The sequence below is a fragment of the Oncorhynchus kisutch genome, linkage group LG15 (assembly GCF_002021735.2).
Source record: "Oncorhynchus kisutch isolate 150728-3 linkage group LG15, Okis_V2, whole genome shotgun sequence".
Taxonomy (NCBI): domain Eukaryota; kingdom Metazoa; phylum Chordata; class Actinopteri; order Salmoniformes; family Salmonidae; genus Oncorhynchus; species Oncorhynchus kisutch.
This window is the reverse complement of record NC_034188.2, coordinates 10,076,418-10,095,189: the sequence shown is the minus strand read 5'-3', so window position 1 is coordinate 10,095,189 and position 18,772 is coordinate 10,076,418. Positions and strand designations below refer to the sequence as shown.

Below are 18,772 nucleotides of genomic sequence, written 5' to 3'. Positions count from 1 at the left end.
ACTACTTTTGGCACCCTATAATTCCCTACGTAGTGCACTACTTTTGGCACCCTATAATTCCCTACGTAGAGCACTACTTTTGGCACACTATAATTCCCTACGTAGTGCACTACTTTTGGCACCCTATTATTCCCTACGTAGTGCACTACTTTTGGCACCCTATTATTCCCTACGTAGTGCACTACTTTTGGCCAGAGCATTTATAGGAATCGGATGCCATTTGGGATGCACACCTGGCGAAGTTCACTCATTTGGCAAATATGAATTCATTCAAATGAACTGTACGTCATATTGTTATCCTCTGAAATGACACTAATATATTACTAGAGGTTGTGTATTGTTGAGAGGTCTCACAAAACATTGTTGAGATTTGGCAAATACTTGAACTGAATTTTGGAGTAGGCATCATAGTTAGATTAAGACTGACTAATACTGATTACTGCTAATGTTACTAATACAGGAATACAGACCTTGTTATTTTTCCTGTTTTGGCAGCTAAATACAATTGACACCCCCCCCCCACAATTTTTTTTTATCTGACTGAAAAACTGTGTGGGAATAGAAACAAACAAATGTCTATCTTAGAAGCCTCTCCTCTTACTGTACACAGACCCACTATAAACCACCATCATCACAGCTCCACAATGAGAGACAATATCTTTCACAACATAACAGCAACAAGGCAAACATCTCAAAAAGACTGAAGGAGACAGAGGGGAGGAGGGAGAGAGAAGAGGTAGAGAGGGAGACAGAGGGGAGGAGGGAGAGAGAAGAGGGAGAGAGAAGAGGTAGAGAGGGAGACAGAGGGGAGGAGGGAGAGAGAAGATGGAGAGAGGGAGACAGAGGGGAGGAGGGAGAGAGAAGATGGAGAGATGGAGACAGGGGAGGATGGAGAGAGAAGATGGAGAGAGGGAGACAGAGGGGAGGAGGGAGAGAGAAGATGGAGAGAGGGAGACAGAGGGGAGGAGGGAGAGAGAAGAGGTAGAGAGGGAGACAGAGGGGAGGAGGGAGAGAGAAGATGGAGAGAGGGAGACAGAGGGGAGGAGGAGCAGAGGACAGAAAAGAGGAGAGGATGAGAAGCAGAAGTGAACTTTGGCACACAGAATGAGGAGGGTTGTGGTGTCTGCCAGTAGAGCTGCTCTGAGGAACGCTACTGTTGGGCTGGACACTCATAGTCCTTTATTGAAGTAGACCCTCTCCACACCGGGGTGGCTCACACGGATCTTCTCCTGAAGCTCTGGCTCCAATCGGCTTACTGACATAGAGCTGGAGAGAGAGAGAGGGACAAGAGAGATGCGAGAGCGAGCGATGGCCAGAAAGAAAAAGAGAGATGGGGAGACAATACAATACCATTCCTGATCAACACATCTGATCAACACAGCTAGCAATGATAATTCACTCACCTCTTCTGGGGGAACAGTGCACAGCACAGCGGAGTGGCAAACACCAGGCTGAAAGACAAGCAACACATAAGGGTCAGTAACACATAAGGGTCAGCAACACATAAGGGTTAGCAACGCATAAGGGTCAGCAACACAAGGGTCAGCAACACAAGGGTCAGCAACACAAGGGTCAGCAACGCACAAGGGTCAGCAACGCATAAGGGTCAGCAACGCATAAGGGTCAGCAACGCATAAGGGTCAGCAACGCATAAGGGTCAGCAACGCATAAGGGTTAGCAACACATAAGGGTCAGCAACGAATAAAGGGTTAGCAACACAAGGGTCAGCAACACAAGGGTCAGCAACACGTAAGGGTCAGCAACACAAGGTCAGCAACACATAAGGGTTAGCAACACATAAGGGTTAGCAACACAAGGGTCAGCAACACAAGGGTCAGCAACACAAGGGTCAGCAACACATAAGAGTCAGCAACACAAGGGTCAGCAACACATAAGGGTCAGCAACACATCTACTATATAGAGCTAGACAGTAGATTAGATACCACAATTCCTGGCCCTTTCCCAAGACACAATGTTGCTTCAAAACAGCTGTTGTGATATCTAAATGACACTGTACTTATGTTTACGTGATAGTTATATCAGGGGTGCGTCACAGCGTTTACAGTATATGTTACGGGTCCTTCACAGCGTTTACAGTATATGTTACGGGTCCTTCACAGTGTTTACAGTATATGTTACGGGTCCTTCACAGTGTTTACAGTATATGTTACGGGTCCTTCACAGTGTTTACAGTATATGTTACGGGTCCTTCAGTGTTTACAGTATATGTCATGGGTCCTTCACAGCGTTTACAGTATATGTTACGGGTCCTTCAGTGTTTACAGTATATGTTACGGGTCCTTCACAGCGTTTACAGTATATGTTACGGGTCCTTCACAGTGTTTACAGTATATGTTACGGGTCCTTCACAGCGTTTACAGTATATGTTACGGGTCCTTCAGTGTTTACAGTATATGTTACGGGTCCTTCACAGCGTTTACAGTATATGTTACGGGTCCTTCACAGTGTTTACAGTATATGTTACGGGTCCTTCAGTGTTTACAGTATATGTTACGGGTCCTTCACAGTGTTTGTTTATCAACAGTCCAAATTGCGGTTTATCAACAGTCCAAAAGCGGTTTATCAACAGTCCAAATTGCAGTTTATCATCAAGTCAAAATGGTGGTTTATCAGCAGTCCAAATGGTGGTTTATCAACAGTCCAAATGGTGGTTTATCAGCAGTCCAAATGGTGGTTTATCAACAGTCCAAATGGTGGTTTATCAACAGTCCAAATGGTGGTTTATCAACAGTCCAAATGGTGGTTTATCAACAGTCCAAATGGTGGTTTATCAGCAGTCCAAATGGTGGTTTATCAGCAGTCCAAATGGTGGTTTATCAACAGTCCAAATGGTGGTTTATCAACAGTCCAAATTGTGGTTTATCAGCAGTCCAAATGGTGGTTTATCAACAGTCCAAATGGTGGTTTATCAGCAGTCCAAATGGTGGTTTATCAGCAGTCCAAATGGTGGTTTATCAGCAGTCCAAATGGTGGTTTATCAGCAGTCCAAATGGTGGTTTATCAGCAGTCCAAATGGTGGTTTATCAACAGTCCAAATTGCGGTTTATCAACAGTCCAAATGGTGGTTTATCAGCAGTCCAAATGGTGGTTTATCAGCAGTCCAAATGGTGGTTTATCAGCAGTCCAAATGGTGGTTTATCAGCAGTCCAAATGGTGGTTTATCAGCAGTCCATTGCTGGCCACTTACCAGAATCCCACCAAGACCACTTGAATAGGTGCACTCATCCACGGGAACTTCTGAAAAGACCAGAAAACAATGAGACAAACAAAGGGATACATTCCACTCCTCTGAAATGGCTTCCTCTGCTCTGTCCTATTTCCTCACACTGACTGATCACTGAAAGGGCTGGAGTGCAATAGGCAATATGCCTAAGGGCTATAGTTTAGTAGGCACCATTTTGTTTCTACCCATCCAGTTAGTTTGAATCAGGATGAGGAAATAGAGCATTTGGACTTAGCCTGCTGACCGTGTCTAGAAGACTGCAATGGAGGGTTAGGGCTAGGGTTAGGGCTAGGGTTTGGGCTAGGGTTAGGGTTAGGGTTTGGGCTAGGGTTAGGGATAGGGTTAGGGCTAGGGTTAGGGCTAGGGTTAGGGTTTGGGTTAGGGTTAGGGTTAGGGTTAGGGTTAGGGCTAGGGTTAGGGTTTGGGCTAGGGTTAGGGTTAGGGTTAGGCTCACACAACACAGCGACAGGCCATTATATATACACTGTCTCTAGTATAGCCACTTATCAAAAGGCTGACTGCCATCACAGATACGACAAAGTAAGGCTGACTGCCATCACAGATACGAGAAAGTAAGGCTGACTGCCGTCACAGATATGAGAAAGTAAGGCTGACTGCCGTCATAGATACGAGAAAGTAAGGCTGACTGCCGTCACAGATACGAGAAAGTAAGGCTGACTGCCGTCACAGATACGAGAAAGTAAGGCTGACTGCCGTCACAGATACGAGAAAGTAAGGCTGACTGCCGTCACAGATACGAGAAAGTAAGGCTGACTGCCGTCACAGATACGAGAAAGTAAGGCTGACTGCCGTCACAGATACGAGAAAGTAAGGCTGACTGCCGTCACAGGTACGAGAAAGTAGGTAAATATGTGATCATACATGAACAAACAAAATGCTAAATGATATGAATAATACCTTCAGGAAGGCTTTCTTTTCCAAGGTGTTCATTAAAAATGGAGGGATAGCTGAAAAACAAAATAGTAAAATAAAATGTTAATCCTTTATAAGTGTTTATTCATACATCATAATCAACCTATACAAACGTGATCTTTCACCTGACAACATGGTGGATTTCAAGCTTTTATCATTTCCAGTGTATCATGTGGAGTTGCCAGGTTGGAGTCACAGATTGCATGGGTTGCCAGGTTGGAGTCACAGATTGCATGGGTTGCCAGGTTGGGGTCACAGATTGCATGGGTTGCCAGGTTGGAGTCACAGATTGCATGGGTTGCGAGATTGGTTCTAAAGCCTATTGTGTAATACGTACCCATTCCAGGAGAGGCCATGAGGATTCTAGACACCACCACCTGAGAGATAGCCTGCTTAGCGGCGGTGGTTGACTCTCCTAACCGGTTATCGTTCTCGTCGGTTATCGGAATGCCGTGTTTCAGTTCCCTGGACAAAAGTTGAAGAAGAAAAGTAAACATCTGTTAAACTATTATCTTTCTGTTGAAAGACCTTATAGAACCTGGCATTGATGATAAAGACCCTTTCTGTTGAAAGACCTTATAGAACCTGGCATTGATGATAAAGACCCTTTCTGTTGAAAGACCTTATAGAACCTGGCATTGATGATAAAGACCCTTTCTGTTGAAAGACCTTATAGAACCTGGCATTGATGATAAAGACCCTTTCTGTTGAAAGACCTTATAGAACCTGGCATTGATGATAAAGACCCTTTCTGTTGAAAGACCTTATAGAACCTGGCATTGATGATAAAGACCCTTTCTGTTGAAAGACCTTATAGAACCTGGCATTGATGATAAAGACCCTTTCTGTTGAAAGACCTTGCCAAGTTGTGGAAAGAAACATTTAAATAAGCGGTGAGTGATATATGCTATAGAATTTTTTTTTTTTTAAAGGAGAGAATTGAGAATGAATCTAATCAACATTTCAAACATTTAACACTATAGATTAGTAGAGCATTGAGAAGAAAAACACTTAAAATGCTGAATGCATATTTGCAAAGACATATTTCCAAACAGAAGGTGGTACAGGCTAGTTGGTCTTACCGTTGCCTCATGAGAGGGATGTTGATGCAGTTCGCAGCAGCAACAGCGGCGAAGGGAACTAACCTTCCTACGAGGGGAGATATGTGCTGGACAACAACAAAAGGTTGGAGTTAAATAGACAGACAGGAGTTGAATTGATCTATACATTCTAATATTTTTCCAAAGCTTTAAAAGCTCTTTGTGTATGTCATGATGGTTATGATGAGCGACATTTGTTTCCACAATGGGAATACCGTATGAAATACACAACATTAACTCTCTCTTTCAACACATTGACAAACCAGCAAAGCAGGCAGCAGGCAAAATATGTAGACTACTTCTATTCGTGGTTACTAGTCACTTCTATTCACTATTTTGGACATGATAACTACTCATGATATGACTTGTGAGTAGCTACGTTTGATAACACTCCCTTGCGATGTGGTTGATGGTAAATGAATGAATGAGAACAGGGTTTCAGTGGGTTAATACCTTTGTTAGTGCATTTAGTCCTAGAGCCGTGGCTACTGCCCCTGTGGTAGCAGATACATAGGCTGTGCCAAGCTGACTGCAAACGAGAGACGCATTCAGAAATTCACATAGTCATATTATCCAAACCACAAAATATTACAGGGTTAATAGGTATCAGAAACACACAAGACAAAAAACCGACCAGAGCAACATCAGCTAAAAAAATGTATATAGAACAGGGCTGTTCAACTGGCGGCCAGATTCGGCCCGTTTATTCATTTAGACTGGCCCTTTGATCAATTCTGATCATGAACAAAAGATCTGAAAATAAATCCCCGTCAGAATCCGACATTCCGGGTCAAAATGACAAGAACTACGGTGGTTGTCTATAGTGTGGTTTCTATGACTACGGTGGTTGTCTATAGTGTGGTTTCTATGACTACGGTGGTTGTCTATAGTGTGGTTTCTATCACTATGGTGGTTGTCTATAGTGTGGTTTCTATCACTATGGTGGTTGTCTATAGTGTGGTTTCTATCACTATGGTGGTTGTCTATAGTGTGGTTTCTATGACTATGGTGGTTGTCTATAGTGTGGTTTCTATCACTATGGTGGTTGTCTATAGTGTGGTTTCTATGACTAGGGTGGTTTCTATCACTATGGTGGTTGTCTATAGTGTGGTTTCTATCACTATGGTCGTTGTCTATAGTGTGGTTGTCTATAGTGTGGTGTCTATGACTATGGTGGTTGTCTATAGTGTGGTTTCTATCACTATGGTGGTTGTCTATAGTGTGGTTGTCTATAGTGTGGTTTCTATGACTACGGTGGTTGTCTATAGTGTGGTGTCTATGACTACGGTGGTTGTCTATAGTGTGGTGTCTATGACCTCGGTGGTTGTCTATAGTGTGGTTTCTATGACCTCGGTGGTTGTCTATAGTGTGGTTTCTATGACTACGGTGGTTGTCTATAGTGTGGTGTCTATGACTACGGTGGTTGTCTATAGTGTGGTTTCTATGACTACGGTGGTTGTCTATAGTGTGGTTTCTATCACTATGGTGGTTGTCTATAGTGTGGTTTCTATGACTACGGTGGTTGTCTATAGTGTGGTTTCTATCACTACGGTGGTTGTCTATAGTGTGGTTTCTATCACTATGGTCGGTGTCTATAGTGTGGTTGTCTATAGTGTGGTTTCTATCACTACGGTGGTTGTCTATAGTGTGGTTTCTATCACTATGGTGGTTGTCTATAGTGTGGTTTCTATCACTATGGTGGTTGTCTATAGTGTGGTTTCTATGCCTACGGTGGTTGTCTATAGTGTGGTTTCTATGACTACGGTGGTTGTCTATAGTGTGGTTTCTATGACTACGGTGGTTGTCTATAGTGTGGTTTCTATGACTACGGTGGTTGTCTATAGTGTGGTTTCTATCACTACGGTGGTTGTCTATAGTGTGGTTTCTATGACTACGGTGGTTGTCTATAGTGTGGTTTCTATGACTACGGTGGTTGTCTATAGTGTGGTTTCTATCACTATGGTGGTTGTCTAGTGTGGTTTCTATGACTACGGTGGTTGTCTATAGTGTGGTTTCTATCACTATGGTGGTTGTCTATAGTGTGGTTTTCTATGACTACGGTGGTTGTCTATAGTGTGGTTTCTATGACTACGGTGGTTGTCTATAGTGTGGTTTCTATCACTATGGTGGTTGTCTATAGTGTGGTTTCTATGACTACGGTGGTTGTCTATAGTGTGGTTTCTATCACTATGGTGGTTGTCTATAGTGTGGTTTCTATGCCTACGGTGGTTGTCTATAGTGTGGTTTCTATCACTATGGTGGTTTCTATCACTACGGTGGTTGTCTATAGTGTGGTTTCTAGCACTATGGTGGTTGTCTATAGTGTGGTTTCTAGCACTACGGTGGTTGTCTATAGTGTGGTTTCTATGACTACGGTGGTTGTCTATAGTGTGGTTTCTATGACTACGGCCGTTGTCTATAGTGTGGTTTCTATGACTACGGTGGTTGTCTATAGTGTGGTTTCTATGACTACGGTGGTTGTCTATAGTGTGGTTTCTAGTGCCTATGTGGCAGGTTGATTTTTTCTTCATATGAATTTGGCTCTATCATTTGAACAATTTAAGCTACAAAAGTATGTGGACACTCTTTCAAATTAGTTGAGTCGGCTGGCAGGTGTACCCAGCCATGCAATCTCCATAGATAAACATTGGCAGTAGAATGAAGAGCTCAATGACTTTCAACATGGCACTGTCATAGGATGCCAACTTTCCAATAAGTCAGTTCATAAAATGACCTGCCCTGCTAGAGCTGGGGGGGGCGGGCAACTCCATATTGATGCCAATGTTCAACGAGCAGGTGTCCATATACTTTTGGTCATGTAGTGTATCGTTGTATTAAATTACTGAGATGCTCAGTTTTCAGACGATTTTCAAATGACCTAATTACTTTTAAGAGACATTTAATAAATAAAAAAGGTGAGCGGGCGTTGTTTCCTTTTCATGATTATCAAATGTTTTGGTTGCCACCTCGACTCCAGCTGGTTGAGAACATTTCATTTTAAGACAAGTAATTTATTGGTGTGTGTTTGGCTTTATATATATATATATATATATATATACACGTGAAAAATGTCTGGCCCCCCTGCAATCAAACTCTTTTTTTTACACATCTGGCCCCTGTAAGAATATAAAAGTATATATAAAACCAACTTACTTGACTGAGAGAGGAGCATCTCCACTCCTATTGGTGTAGTTGACTATTGCATTGAAGGACTGATTGATCCACTGCCATAAGACTACAGCTGGAGTTGTCCTGAGGAGAGAGAGAGAGACTTCAATTAGACCATAGCTGGAGTTGTCCTGAGGAGATAGAGAGACTTCAATTAGACTACAGCTGGAGTTGTCCTGAGGAGAGAGAGAGAGAGAGAGAGAGACTTCAATTAGACTACAGCTGGAGTTGTCCTGAGGAGAGAGAGAGAGACTTCAACTAGACCATAGCTGGAGTTGTCCTGAGGAGAGAGAGAGACTTCAATTAGACTACAGCTGGAGTTGTCCTGAGGAGAGAGAGAGACTTCAATTAGACTACAGCTGGAGTTGTCCTGAGGAGAGAGAGAGAGAGACTTCAATTAGACTACAGCTGGAGTTGTCCTGAGGAGAGAGAGAGAGACTTCAATTAGACTATAGCTGGAGTTGTCCTGAGGAGAGAGAGAGAGACTTCAATTAGACTATAGCTGGAGTTGTCCTCAGGGGAGGGGGGGGGGCACTATGGAACACAAAGCTTTTACTATCTCATCCTGGAATATACAAGGTCTGAGGTCATCTGCCTTTGGCCTAAAGAGCAGGAACAAGACTTCATCTAAGAAATTAGAAATACAGACATTGTCATCCTACAAGAAACATGGTGTAGAGGAGATGAACTCACTGGTTGCCCTCTAGGTTACAGAGAGCTGGTAGTCCCATCCACCAAACTACCAGGTGTGAAACAGGGTAGAGACTCAGGTGGTATGCTAATTTGGCATAGAGCAGACCTAACCCACTCTAGTATATTAGTCAAAACAAGAACATTATACATCTGGCTAGAAATGAATAAGGAAATGATCTCAGATAAAAATGTCCTCATGTGTGCTACTTATATCCCCCCAATAGAATCCCCATACTTTAATGAAGACAGCTTCTCCATCCTAGAGGGGGAGATCAATCATTTCCAGGCCCAGGGACATGTACTAGTCTGTGGCGACCTACATGCCAGAACTGGACAATAACCTGACACCTTCAGCACACAGGAGGACAAACACCTACGTAAAGGTGACAGTATTCCCTCCTTTAAAATATGCCACCCTAGACACAACTATGACAAAACAACCAACAAAAATGGGTCACCACTCCTGCAGCCCTGTCGCACGCTGGGTCTGTACATAGTGAATGGTAGGCTTTGAGGACACTCCTATGGTACCTACACCTACAGCTCATCCCTTGGCAGTAGTACTGGGCTCCCGAGTGGTGCAGTGGTCTAAAGGCACTGCATCTCAGTGCTTGATGAACCTGGAGAAGAGTCCCCTAAGCAAGATGGTCCTGGGTCTCTGTTCACAAACACAACCAACAGAACCCCAGGACAGGAACACAATTAGACCCAACCAAATCATGACAAAACTAAATTATATTTACTTGACACATTGGAAAGAATTAACAAGAAAACAGAATGCTATTTGACTAGAATGCTATTTGTCCCTAAACAGAGAGTACACAGTGCCAGAATACCTGACCACTGTGACTGACCAAAAATTAAGGAAAGACTATGTACAGACTCAGTGAGCAAGCCTTGCTATTGAGAAAGACTGCCTTAGGAAGACCTGGCTCTCAAGAGAAGACAGGCTATGTGCACACTTCCCACAAATGAGGTGGAAACTGAGCTGCACTTCCTAACCTCCTGCCAAATGTATGACCATATTAGAGACACATATTTCCCTCAGATTACGCAGATCCACAAAGAATTTAAAAACAAATCCAAATTTGATAAACTCCCATATTATTGGGTGACAAATCACAGTGTGCCATCACAGTAGCAAGATTTGTGACCTGTTGCCACAAGAAAAGGGCAACCAGTGAAGAACAAACACCATTGTAAATACAACCTATATTTATGCTTATTTATTTTCCCTTTTATACTTGAACTATTTGCACATTGTTTCAACACTGTATATGGTAATTGAAGTGTCTTGTCATAACACTGCCATTCTGATAGGACAGTCGTATAACACTGCCATTCTAATAGGACAGTCGTATAACACGGTCATTCTAATAGGACAGTCTTGTAACACTGCCATTCTAATAGGACAGTCACGTAACACTGCCATTCTAATAGGACAGTCGTATAACACTGCCATTCTAATAGGACAGTCGTGTAACACTGCCATTCTAATAGGACAGTTGCGTAACACTGTCATTCTAATAGGACAGTCGTGTAACACTGTCATTCTAATAGGGCAGTCGTATAACACTGCCATTCTAATAGGACAGTCGTGTAACACTGCCATTCTAATAGGACAGTCGTATAACACTGTCATTCTAATAGGACAGTCGTGTAACACTGCCATTCTAATAGGACAGTCGCGTAACACTGCCATTCTAATAGGACACTGCTGCTCACTTGTAGAAGGTCATCATACAGCCAGTGATGGTCATGTTCATGGGGACCTGAGCAGACATGCGGCCAATCAGGATCATCTTCTCTCCGGTGTCTGGGTGGAAGGCTGAGTCAAAGATATACTTGGCTCGCCATAGCTCGTCCTCTGTCAGCCCGGGGGACATCACACCTTGCCTGGGAGAGAAGGGGGGGGGGGGGATTCAAAGAGAAATAACAAGTGATTAGCTGAGCCTGTTTACTTAGTAGCAACACAAGTTTAAACAAAACCCTGTTCGTTGCACACAACCTGTATTTGATAAACATTGTCCCAAATGTAACAGTGTAGAAGCCTTCAATCTCTTACCTAGCAACATTGCTCTGTGTATTCAATGTTGCATCATAGAATGCAACCATGTGTTGTCTTTCTGGTTCATCAATAGTTAATTAAGGGTAAACTGATCCTAGATCTATGCCAATATGCCGGAAGTCAATTCTATCAGTTGCTCTCAGCTCAGTTAAAGGTTGTTTCCAAACAGCAAAACCAGGAGGAACCAGATCCCAGGAGAACTAGAGAAAACCAAAAGGAACCAGAACCAACGAGAACTAGGCACAACCAGGATGAACCAGAACCAACGAGAACTAGGGACAGCCAGGAGGAACCAGAACTAACGAGAACTAGGGACAACCAGGAGGAACCAGAACCAAGGACAACTAGGGAGAACCAGAACCAAAGACAACTAGGGAGAACCAGGAGGAACCAGAACCAAGGACAACTAGGGAGAACCAGGAGGAACCAGGACCAAGGACAACTAAGGAGAACCAAGAAGAACCAGAACCAATGTGAACTAGGGAGAACCAGAACCAATGTGAACTAGGGAGAACCAGAACCAAGGACAACTAAGGAGAACCAGCAGGAACCAGAACTAAGGACAACTAAGGTGAACCAGGAGGAACCGGAACCAATGACAACTAAGCAGAACCAAGAGAAACCAGAACCTATGTTAACTAGGGAGAACCAGGAAGAACCAGAACCAAGGAGAACTAAGGAGAACCAGGAGGAACCAGAACCAAGGTGAACGAAGGAGAATCAGAAAAAAAAGAACCAAGAAGAACTAAGGAGAACCAGGCTCAGAATACACTACCGGTATTCACTGATGACTTTGTGTGCATTCTCTAGTTGTTCGTTGGTGAGCAGGACGTTGCGGGGGTCTGTAACGGTGAAGAAGTGTTTGGCCCGGCCCATAAACGTCCCTTGGTCCCATCGAGGCTCCTTGATGTTTATGGAGGTGGAGATTTCTGTCGTCATGGTTATCTGAAAGAACACAACAACATTGTAATAGCAAAGATAATTTATTTTGTCCATCCTGTAAAACATTCACAACACAGACACGTTTTATTGTCCCAGATGATTTATCTACCAGCGCTCGACTAAAATTCATAAATTAGCCTAGCTACTGTCAGAGGAGGTGAAATTCATAACATCCTCCTGAATAAAAGCTTTGGAAAAACTGTAATAAGGTGTCCCGGTGTTAAGTTTCTTCCCACAAGATTAGTTGCCACAAGATTAGTTCCCACAAAGTGTGGCACTCACAGGAACAGTTCTAAACAGCATTAAGTCAATGTCATCTGGGTCCCCAGTCCTAGACTTAGAGAGAAGGGGAAAAATGCAACACAAATCACAAAAAGCTAAACAAAAGGGCTTGACTATTGTATTACCTGGGAGCAAACTAACCCTGAAACAGCATTCCAGTTATTCTATTTCATTCTGAGACTAGAGGAAAAACTGGTTTTTAGACATTTTTGCAACAAAAAAAAAGGGAAAGGGCTCTGAATACTACTTACACATCAGCCAGAAATCACTCACTGTATATCACTTACACATCAGCCAGAAATCACTCACTGTAGATCACTTACACATCAGCCAGAAATCACTCACTGTATATCACTTACACATCAGCCAGAAATCACTCACTGTATATCACTTACACATCAGCCAGAAATCACTCACTGTATATCACTTACACATCAGCCAGAAATCACTCACTGTATTACACATCAGCCAGAAATCACTCACTGTATATCACTTACACATCAGCCAGAAATCACTCACTGTAGATCACTTACACATCAGCCAGAAATCACTCACTGTAGATCACTTACACATCAGCAAGAAATCACTCACTGTATATCACTTACACATCAGCCAGGAATCACTCACTGTATATCACTTACACATCAGCCAGAAATCACTCACTGTAGATCACTTACACATCAGCCAGAAATCACTCACTGTAGATCACTTACACATCAGCCAGAAATCACTCACTGTAGATCACTTACACATCAGCCAGCAATCACTCACTGTATATCACTTACACATCAGCCAGAAATCACTCACTGTATATCACTTACACATCAACCAGAAATCACTCACTTTATATCACTTACACATCAGCCAGAAATCACTCACTGTATATCACTTACACATCAGCCAGAAATCACTCACTGTATATCACTTACACATCAGCCAGAAATCACTCACTGTATATCACATACACATCAGCCAGAAATCACTCACTGTATATCACTTACACATCAGCCAGAAATCACTCACTGTAGATCACTTACACATCAGCCAGAAATCACTCACTGTAGATCACTTACACATCAGCCAGAAATCACTCACTGTATATCACTTACACATCAGCCAGAAATCACTCACTGTATATCACTTACACATCAGCCAGAAATCACTCACTGTATATCACTTACACATCAGCCAGAAATCACTCACTGTATATCACTTACACATCAGCCAGAAATCACTCACTGTATATCACTTACACATCAGCCAGAAATCACTCCTTTCTAGGTAACGTCTCTTATGTTACCACAAAATCATGTCACAATTGCTGTCCCTTGAGAGGAATGAAAAACCCAGAACACACTGTGATAAATTCTTCTTGAGATTAATTTAACAGGACAACTGATCCAGTAGAATGTTGCTATGGAAACAGGCCTGGCTGACCTGACACGGGTTTTGAAGAGCTAAATTGTACTGAACCTCATAACCCCCCCCCCCCACCACACCCCCCAGTGACCGGGGTCGAGGCGTCTCTTCAAAAGCCCCAAACCCACCACCCTACCCTCCTACCCCTTTCTCTCCCTCTCTCTATGGGGTCAAAGAATGGATGAATTGTGTGTTAACAGCCTAGTCATGGGCACGTAGATAGGCTATCGCTCATCTTCATTCTAATTTAATTAGGCCTAATCAACATAGGCTATATTTATATGGGCATGTCAATAAAACAGTTTAGTCTAATTGAAACTACATTATGCTGTGTTAAAATAATCTCTCATAACCTAGACAAGGCACCTTGTCTAGCAGCCAGTATGGCTACATGTAGTGTGACAGAACTTCTGCACTTTGCCATGCTACTGCATGTTTTCCCTTTCATATCAAATGGATGTAATGTTGTTGTTTTTTTAAATCACAGAGAGGTGAAATAATCACGACATTCCCAAGATACAATGTAACCCAGTCTGAACTAGATTCTATTAACCCATTGTTACAATGTATCCCAGCCTGAACTAGATTCTATTAACCCATTGTTACAATGTAACCCAGTCTGAACTAGATTCTATTAACCCATTGTTACAATGTATCCCAGCCTGAACTAGATTATATTAACCCATTGTTACAATGTAACCCAGTCTGAACTAGATTCTATTAACCCATTGTTACAATGTAACCCAGTCTGAACTAGATTCTATTAACCCGTTGTTACAATGTAACCCAGTCTGAACTAGATTATATTAACCCATTGTTACAATGTATCCCAGTCTGAACTAGATTATATTAACCCATTGTTACAATGTAACCCAGTCTGAACCCGTTGTTACAATGTAACCCAGTCTGAACTAGATTATATTAACCCATTGTTACAATGTAACCCAGTCTGAACCCGTTGTTACAATGTAACCCAGTCTGAACTAGATTATATTAACCCATTGTTACAATGTAACCCAGTCTGAACTAGATTCTATTAACCCGTTGTTACAATGTAACCCAGTCTGAACTAGATTCTATTAACCCATTGTTACAATGTAACCCAGTCTGAACCCGTTGTTACAATGTAACCCAGTCTGAACCCATTGTTACAATGTAACCCAGTCTGAACTAGATTCTATTAACCCGTTGTTACAATGTAACCCAGTCTGAACTAGATTCTATTAACCCATTGTTACAATGTAACCCAGTCTGAACCCGTTGTTACAATGTAACCCAGTCTGAACCCATTGTTACAATGTAACCCAGTCTGAACTAGATTATATTAACCCATTGTTACAATGTAACCCAGTCTGAACTAGATTATATGAACCCGTTGTTACAATGTAACCCAGTCTGAACTAGATTCTATGAACCCGTTGTTACAATGTAACCCAGTCTGAACTAGATTATATGAACCCGTTGTTACAATGTAACCCAGTCTGAACTAGATTCTATTAACCCGTTGTTACAATGTAACCCAGTCTGAACCCATTGTTACAATGTAACCCAGTCTGAACTAGATTATATGAACCCGTTGTTACAATGTAACCCAGTCTGAACTAGATTCTATTAACCCGTTGTTACAATGTAACCCAGTCTGAACTAGATTATATTAACCCATTGTTACAATGTAACCCAGTCTGAACTAGATTATATTAACCCGTTGTTACAATGTAACCCAGTCTGAACCCGTTGTTACAATGTAACCCAGTCTGAACTAGATTATATTAACCCATTGTTACAATGTAACCCAGTCTGAACTAGATTATATTAACCCGTTGTTACAATGTAACCCAGTCTGAACTAGATTATATGAACCCATTGTTACAATGTAACCCAGTCTGAACTAGATTATATTAACCCATTGTTACAATGTATCCCAGTCTGAACTAGATTCTATTAACCCATTGTTACAATGTATCCCAGTCTGAACTAGATTATATTAACCCATTGTTACAATGTAACCCAGTCTGAACCCATTGTTACAATGTAACCCAGTCTGAACTAGATTATATTAACCCGTTGTTACAATGTAACCCAGCCTGAACTAGATTATATGAACCCGTTGTTACAATGTAACCCAGACTGAACTAGATTATATGAACCCGTTGTTACAATGTAACCCAGTCTGAACTAGATTATATGAACCCGTTGTTACAATGTAACCCAGTCTGAACCCGTTGTTACAATGTAACCCAGTCTGAACTAGATTATATTAACCCATTGTTACAATGTAACCCAGTCTGAACTAGATTCTATGAACCCATTGTTACAATGTAACCCAGTCTGAACTAGATTCTATGAACCCATTGTTACAATGTAACCCAGTCTGAACTAGATTCTATGAACCCGTTGTTACAATGTATCAGGTGTTGTATCTATCCAGTTCCAGCTTGCTGCAGGTGTAACGGGGGACATTTTGAAACGCATGTCTCTGTCTGTAACCCGTTACACACACACACACACATCAGTCTGTTGCAAATATCACTTGTCGGTCACTTACAAACAACAACAGTTGTTATAAATCTAAGTTCCTCTGACAAAATGTCAACCAGTCAGACTTCATGTGGGTCAAATCCTATGCAACAATAGGCTGAAGGCCTAATACAAAGGCAGTGTTGATTTGATCATATTTGTTATGCCACTACAAAATCTGAACTCTGACAAGGGGCGGTTTCTCTTAACGCCTGCTACGTTAGGTGGCTTCTGATCTAAAGACCTCTCTTCCAGCCCACGTTTTAACCAAATCACTGGCCTCCATGGCTACATGTTAACCCATATTAACTACATTGTAACGTTTTTCTTATTCTACAATGGTTGTTCCAAAAGCATAGCCACACAGCTGCATAACACTGTGCAAGAACCGGCCAGCTCTGGTTTGAGAGAGGCTCAGTGAAATATAGCCTACGATAATTCTCACCATTTTGTCAGATGAACCGACCGTGCAAATGGATCCGGGCGAACAATACTACCTACCATTGGCTGGATCGGATAAATTGATCAACCGAAGCAGACCAGCTTGATCCGAAGCTAACCACTGCATGTAGACCGTTACATCTGGATACCAAGCCAACGTCCAACACCGTGCAAACGCCTAAAGAAATGTAATATCTCCGCTAATAGCCTATTATTCAAAACATATGTTTCAGCCCAGCTCTGCATGCCTGTTTCAACTACAGCCCTAGCGTTCTGCCTGCCACATCCTCAGATTCAGTCATCTAGTTGCCCACTAGGCAGGCAGGCAGTAGGACTATCCCTCCGTTCCCTGTTAACCATCCAAACCAGATGCACGACTCCAGAATAAGTAGTATCAAATTCCAACATGTGGAAACGTGTTTTAAAGGGTATCCAGCCACTTACTAAGCTCCGGTCCTCGTCTGCCACGATCACAGCAGTCTTCTGCCAGAGACGTCCCTGAACAGCGAGCTCATTCAACGAAGCTAATTTGACAAGTATGCATCCGCTACTCAGCACCAATAGATGCACAGCAGCGGGCACGGAGTTCCTTTCACAATAAAATCCCAACATTAAATACATGCAAATAAGCAGACCAAAATAATATAAATATCTAGATTTTTACGGGAGTCCAAATCATAGAAATATAATATATTCTTTATCTAGCCCCAAACATTTTCATGGCCAGGTTTATCATAAATTAAAAGTCAATGGCAGCTAACACTTTTCTTCCTCAGACAAGGACTTTTATTAGCAAATTATTGTTTAGGTGAGTTCTGTCTGCTACTCCCCTACCCAGTCATGTGAAATCCATAGATTAGGGCCTAAATCATTTATTTAAATTGACTGTTTTCCTTATATAAACGGTAACTCGCCAAAATCTTTGAAATTGTTGCATTTATACTTTTGTTCAGTATGATTGATGACAATAATACAATATAACTTTGAAAGTCCATTCGCCTTTTTACCCTTTAAATTGTTTATGGCCTGTCTCCATAAACTTGCTTTAGAGAATATCAGAAGCAGAATCACTGCGTTAAACACATCATCAATAGCCTTCCTATATTTGAAGCCATATAAAAGTGCACTGATTACACACGACTGTGGCTTGCTCCTTCGTAGAAGAGGAAACATTACAAAGCCAACAAAAAAAGCTCTCAGGCTGCCTTTACACAGGTAGCCCATTTCTGATATTTGTTCCACAAATTGGTCTTTTGACCAATCACATCAGATCATTTCACATCAGCTCTTTTCACAGAGCTGATCTTGATTGGTCAAAATACAAACGAGTGAAAAAAAATGATCAAAGTTGGGCTGCCTGTCTAAACGCATCCTTATACGGCCCATAACGGTCTGATACGGTATGCTAGAGTGCATGGTAGCTTATATAACTTGGCTTGTAAGTGAAATTGCCATGAATGTTTCACTTTTGGCTCAGAAAATGGGGGGGCGGGGCGGGGTAATGTTCAACTTCAAGGGCAGCGTAAGGAAAGCTGGTTTTCCAATAGTCAGCTCTTTTAACTCATAGCTAATGGGTATTGCAGTTGTAAATCAGTTGTAGGCTGCTGTACACTGGGCCTTCGATTTTACAAAATACAAATGAAATGGAACCATAGAGAAACATGAACTAACATTATCAATCATATGTAAAATGCCCTCTAATAAGCCTATCCACATTGTAATGTATCCACCCGATCTTTACAGCCATTCAAATTGTAGGCCTATCTCCTGGAGATTGGACTATAGTGTAAAGGTAGTGCAACAAAAAAAAACAGTTCAAGAATTTAAGGATTTTTACTGCCATCTAGTGGTCCGTTTTGGTAGTACATGTGACTCATTCTCACTCAGAAGTAGAACAAAGCATCAGCTGGTTAGTCATTTGTAATAGAGCCTCAGAGTGGAGGTGTCACGATACCCATACACCTA

General features: G+C 42.0%; 1 protein-coding gene across 2 annotated transcripts; it reads right to left on the bottom strand.

The window, feature by feature from the left end:
* Window positions 1-652: 652 nt before the first annotated feature.
* Window positions 653-17,434, bottom strand: LOC109880538 (sideroflexin-1-like). 2 transcript variants are annotated; one of them, XM_031789609.1, is made up of 11 exons: window positions 17,252-17,434; window positions 11,982-12,151; window positions 10,864-11,034; window positions 8,431-8,529; window positions 5,731-5,806; window positions 5,260-5,345; window positions 4,515-4,642; window positions 4,163-4,212; window positions 3,209-3,258; window positions 1,404-1,451; window positions 653-1,266 (listed from the first exon to the last, which is right to left on the bottom strand). In XM_031789609.1, exons 1-11 carry the CDS (start codon window positions 17,426-17,428, stop codon window positions 1,170-1,172), a joined length of 1,152 nt encoding a protein of 383 aa, XP_031645469.1. In that variant the 5' UTR covers window positions 17,429-17,434; the 3' UTR covers window positions 653-1,169. The 2 variants fall into 2 exon arrangements, with proteins under 2 accessions (XP_031645469.1, XP_031645470.1); XM_031789610.1 differs by lacking the exon at window positions 17,252-17,434 and adding an exon at window positions 16,868-17,120.
* Window positions 17,435-18,772: the final 1,338 nt, after the last annotated feature.